Source organism: Nanorana parkeri, unplaced genomic scaffold (assembly GCF_000935625.1).
Source record: "Nanorana parkeri isolate BGI_ZX_2015 unplaced genomic scaffold, ASM93562v1 scaffold572, whole genome shotgun sequence".
Lineage (NCBI taxonomy): Eukaryota > Metazoa > Chordata > Amphibia > Anura > Dicroglossidae > Nanorana > Nanorana parkeri.
In genome coordinates this window covers 567,861-573,708 of record NW_017306840.1, presented here as the reverse complement: position 1 = coordinate 573,708, position 5,848 = coordinate 567,861, and the positions used below count along the sequence as shown (strand labels likewise).

Sequence of the window (5,848 nt, the reverse complement as noted above, 5' to 3'; positions counted from 1 at the left end):
CAGGCGCAAGCTGCAAGAAGACTGCAGGTAGATTCATTTGTACAGGAGATGCAGAGGTAACAGTGTTTTGCTTTGCAACCTTTACACTTATCTACCCCATAAAAAAGAAATCTGTAATTTATGTCAAAACTGTTAATAACTTAGTTTAACTAACAAGGATCAATATACAGTAGTATGATTTTCCATAAGCAAATAAGGTGCATTACTTCACTGACAATTGTCCAACACAAAAAATGCACTGATGTGTCAAATTCATTAAAATTCAATTCATCTAACAGCATGACCATTACAAAATATGCTCTGGGAACCAGACAGAAAGTTACTGTAACATAGCAAAGATCCAAGCTGTGCAGGCACCTGCAATGAGAGCGTCAGAGGAATTAATGTGGTTTTAAATGTCATCTATGCCCAGACTTTCTATGCAGATGTCTAGAGGTACCAAATGTGAAGGGTTAATGACAACATTGTACCAGCGTGGAAAAGAGTGAAGCAACCCCACCACCTCCTTATGTCACTCCTACACAGACCCCCTCCCACACTCCCCCTGCTATATAGATGCTTTGCTGAAATGCCTTCAGATTCACAGAAATCCAGAGTGCAGGACAGAAACTGCTGTGCATAGCATAGTGTATCATTATAATAATGTGTAGGTAAGGTCACTGCTTGTGGTCCTATGACTCGCCGATGACAGATCATTGCACATAATGTCCACAGGATCTCTGAGTGACCATGAGGATCTCCTGGAGCTGAGAGTGCTGGAACTTCAGTATCCCAAATCGAAGAGGACGGGATGCAGTGATCTGCTGCTGGACCACTCCACAGACAACTCAGAAGAAGATGGAGCTGCAGACACCTCCATTGATAAAAAGAAGAGGGCATGCCGCAGTCAGCAGATTCCAGACAAGAAGTCAGCATCCAGGTCATCCAAAGACTGCAAGCAATCCCAGAGAAATGCAGCCAATGCCAGGGAAAGAGCCCGCATGAGGGTGCTGAGCAAAGCTTTCTCCAGGCTAAAGACCAGCTTACCCTGGGTACCCCCTGACACCAAACTCTCCAAGCTGGACACCCTGAGACTGGCCTCCAGCTACATTGCACACCTCAGGCAGTTGCTGCAGGAAGACAGATATGACAATAGCTATGTGCATCCTGTCAACCTGGTAAGAATGAAGCTCCCATACAGTCAGCACCAGTCGGCTTCACGAGCTGCCACATGGTAATGGACATTGCTGTGTGTTTATATGCATGATATTACTGTGATTTGTGTGCAGGGAGATAAAACTGAACACTGATTATCCCTTGTAGTATTACCTGCAGCAGGACAATGTATTAGATATAGATAAGTCTAAGGGCAATTACTATTATTATTATGCCTGATAGTGGCATTGGCATTGACAATTGGAAGATGGGTTGCATATTGGAAATGGAAATGAAAATGTTGGTGCAATAAAGCTACAATATTGTCCTCCTTGTTCACCTATGGAAGCCCTATGAGTGCCTATAATACCTGTCACTACATTATTTGTTTTGAGTGGAGCACCAAGGCAATTATTTTGAATGAAGAGCTAATATTGCCTTCCTTTGCCTATATATATTCACACAAGCACACACACACTTGCAATGCTAAGTTAGATATTATACATGTTAAATATTTTTTCACTTTGTGGTATCTTTTTATGTACTAGTCATACTGAATAACACATTGATCGAGTATCAGATAATCAGCATCTTTTATTAAATAGAAAGATTTAATCTAAAATTGACTATAGTAAAACACCAAAAACAACAAAACCCACTATTCAGTTTTGAGTGAAATTTTGGACTTCTTCCTAATGTCATGTAGTATTTTTCAATTATATGTAAATAAAGTTAAAAACAATTACTACGGAACATATATTTATATAAATAGACTTATCAATAAAGTACTAAAAATAACCACTGTGCAAAAATCCAGTAAGCTATCCAATCAGCGACCATCTCTGTATTTTGACTATTGTAAACATATCAAAAGTAAATGTGGGTAGCTATTGGTTGGTGCAGTTTGCACCTCATGACTTCAGGGTGTATTGTCTTAGACATTACCCTCAGAGGGTATACATATTATCATCTGATACTATCACATTTTTCATTACAGACGTGGCCATTTGTGGTTTCAGGAAGACTGGAATGTGATGCCAAAGACGCAATTGTATCCACTAGATTGTGTGGGGCCACAGCCTAGTATAACATCTGTACTGCAATCTGTGTATTGCTTCAAGATATTACTGAATTATGACAAGCTAAGGTGCCCGGGACCATCACGGAACTTTTTCATTTCTAATATTCCACTAAAATGCACTTCTTTATAAGCAACTTTTTTTTATTAAACTGGATTTGATTATAATTGCACACCCTTCAAGTGCCTTAACGCATAACCACTGTAACAAATGAAGTATTAGTATTCTTTCTCCAAGCAGTGTTGTAACCATGACAAAGATAGTAGATGTATAATATATTTTTCAGATGTCATGTGAATATGTATTACTTTAAATATGATGTCTGTGATGTCTTACAGTATTGTGTTGTTCTTTAACCCGAGCAATGCAGAGACGTTTGTACAGCATAGGAAAGGTTATATTTTGTCATAAAACGAGTGATCGTAAATTGCCGGATGTAAAAAGGCAGCTGAAACAAACACAGCATACTAAGGACTGTTTGCTGACATGTATGTTCGGTTTAGCTTAAAAGAAAGATAATCATGTGAAACTGGAACTTTTTAAAGCATGCTTATTACGGCTAAACTTAATTAGATTGGCAGCTGTTTATACTATTGCGTAAAACACAAAGGACTTCAGTTTCCTTCATTTGGAAAGGAAATAAATAAAAGAACTTCTCTAACTAGGATGGAATATTTTTTTTAATAAGGCAGCACATAAGGCAGCACAAAGTGCAATGGCAATGTAACAAGTGCAGTAACCCATAGCAACTTTTTTTTTCTCCCCCATTTGACAACAGTAAATTAAATCGGATGCTGAGGTCTAATGCATTTTGCACTGTCTTATTAAATAAACCTTAGAGGTGTATTTATAAAACAGTGAATGTGACATTCATCAAATATTCACTGCAGGTGTAGATATCTGGTGCATGTGTTTATATTTTAGTGATTGACTAACTTGCAATAAATACTGAATAAATGTCACATTAACGGATTTATAAATATGCTCCTTAAAGTGTATGTTCAGCCAAAACTTTTTTTTTAAAGAGTGGGTAAGGATTAGAACCTCTGTTGGATTTGCACTGCTATCCGGAATTCCATTAGATAGATTTACCCATGTTTATTGTCACGGTGACAACAATTTTACCAGACAGGAAGTGAAGAACAATTTCCAACAATAACACAGAAATAAATGCTTTCTATATAAGGCTATAACCCTAGTTAGCGTTTTATTGCTGTGTCACTGGTTTTTCTCTCACTTCCTGTCTGGTGAAACCATTGTCACCGGGAGGACAAGTGAAGGGAAATCTCTGTGACGGAGCCCCAGATAGTAGTAAAAACTTGGTGGGGGTTCTAATCCATTCTCACTGTATCTGAAACAAAAAAAAATGTGTCTAGACTTATAATATTATTGAAGAAGACAGTGCAAAGAGGAAAAGGGTGCACAGAGCGCAGTAACCCTAATCAACCGATCAGATTTCACATTACTGCAGTAAGTTCAGCTTACTGAGAGGATTCCTGAATTTCTGGTCGGTGTTCTAGGACAATGCTTCTTATACATCATTATTGCTTTTTCAGCCACCTTAATAAATAAAAACCTGTTTTTTAATTATTATTATTATATTATCGCGGTTTACAACTCTTTCTGTATATTGAGAATATAATCCATACTGTAGGTTAATCATTTCACTGATTTTTTAAATATTGATGTCTGAACAGTATTTGTTTGTCAAGCAGTATTACAACTGTACAATAAATCAATACTTTATTTTTCTATAAAGGGTTTTTATTTTATTTCTTGCGGTTGAACATCTGATGTTACAGTGGTTGTTTGCTCACATTTTAAGCATTGTCCACACTGGAGCAACAAAGAAAGAATCTGAAATGAAAATATTTTTGGGGAAAAGCTAGATATGATTAGCACTGGAATTGAAATAATGATTAGAAGCAGTGATGTAATGGCAGATTCTAGTCAATGTTATGTTAGTGATAAACCTACTTGTTTCTCCTCATTTACTCTGCACTCTTTAAGCTTCTTTCCTTAGATAAGTTAGCGGAATGTGTCTTCACATTATTGCAGATTTTTCCTGTTCCTCCACTCAAGATTAACAGTTTCCACTTGTATACCCAATGAATACTCACACCATATGTGCAAGCCAAGTACAGCTCATATATATACAATGAAATAATGTCAGTCACCCAAAAATGGGGACTTATTCAATAAGTCAAAAGAAAATGGGTAAACTGTACAAAGTAATACACAGCAAACAATTAACAATCATCTTAGCTGAGAGTGTAGATAAAGCAAAGAAGAACTCCAGGAAAATATAAAACTTACCATGGCATCTAATGCAAGTCAATGGACCTGCAATAGAGGGGATGATGGCAGCAGTCCTTGGACTGCCGGAGCCCATTGGAGAAGAGTCTGTTCTCCAATGGGAGGGACCGGTCTATCAGCCTGGAGGGACCCTGCAATACTGAGGATCAGGTAAGTAAATCTGCTTTATTTGAGTCCCCCTGAAAAAATGAGTACATAACCCTTGCAGTGCGGGGGTAGCCCCACTGCACGGTTAAGTTTTTGGTTTTTCCAGAGTTCTTCTTTAAAATTAACTTTTAGATATCTTCTTCAGTAGGCATAATATACAGGGTTATGGGAATTCTTAAATTCAATAAGAGGTTGATCCAGGGATTTATCTGATCACCAGTATGGGGTTAGGAAAGGTTAAAAAATACAAACATGTATTATTATTATTATGTTTTGCCTTCTTCCTGCAAATTGGTATATGTTTCAAGCATAAATAAACTCACACATACAGAGGTTAAACTTGATGGACCTGTGTCTTTGTTCATTCTTTCTGCTATGTAACTATATGTAACTATCTGCAGCAAACATAGACATGTACACCACTCCTAGCGTAGCATAGATCAATGAAGACGGATAATTAGGTGCTTGCCTCTGGAGCGTGTCTTTGCCTCCAAGAACTAAGTCCAAACAACAAATTCAGCTGCACACCAATGATGTCACTGACTGACGTTCAGTCCTGCCCATGGTTTCAGTCCATAAAGATACATCTCTACGATTAAGCCTGTTTTGGGTGAAATGCGGCAGGGAGGCATGGATGGACGGTGGGCGGGACTGAGCAGCACATATGGAGCCTGAATAAAGTTTTTACAAGTTAGTGATATCATCCGTGTGTGGCTGAATTTGTTGTCTATATGTAACTATATTTTACATAGTTACATAATTGTTAAGGTTGAATAAAGACACAGGTCCATCGAGTTTAACTTATGAGGTTGTGTGTGTGTGTGTGTGAGTGTGTGTGTGTGTTTGACTTACTAAGATTACCTGTACCTCTGTACATCTTGCTCACTGAGAAAAGAACCTAGATGGGTCTTGATTGATTCCATACTCTCAGCTGATACCACTGCCTGTGGAAGTGAGTTCCATAATTTTATAGTAAAGTATATCACCAGCACACCAAGGTAAAATCTTCAATGAGTGGTCATTTATCGATGTACACACATTTCATCATAAAGCAACGTTTTGGGGCCAATCAGGGTCCCTTCATCAGACACAACGTTGCTTTATGACGAGATGTGTGTACATCAATAAAATGACCACTCGTTGAAGATTTTACCTTAGTGTGCTGGTGATAT

The 5,848-nt window shown here is 37.9% G+C and overlaps 1 protein-coding gene across 2 annotated transcripts; it reads left to right on the top strand.

Moving 5' to 3' along the window:
• The first annotated feature begins 661 nt into the window (after positions 1 to 661).
• Positions 662 to 2,218, top strand: MSC (musculin). 2 transcript variants are annotated; one of them, XM_018562332.1, is made up of 2 exons: positions 662 to 1,157; positions 2,132 to 2,218. In XM_018562332.1, exons 1-2 carry the CDS (start codon positions 705 to 707, stop codon positions 2,216 to 2,218), a joined length of 540 nt encoding a protein of 179 aa, XP_018417834.1. In that variant the 5' UTR covers positions 662 to 704. The 2 variants fall into 2 exon arrangements, with proteins under 2 accessions (XP_018417834.1, XP_018417835.1); XM_018562333.1 differs by having other exon boundaries at positions 662 to 1,213; positions 2,132 to 2,207.
• Positions 2,219 to 5,848: the final 3,630 nt, after the last annotated feature.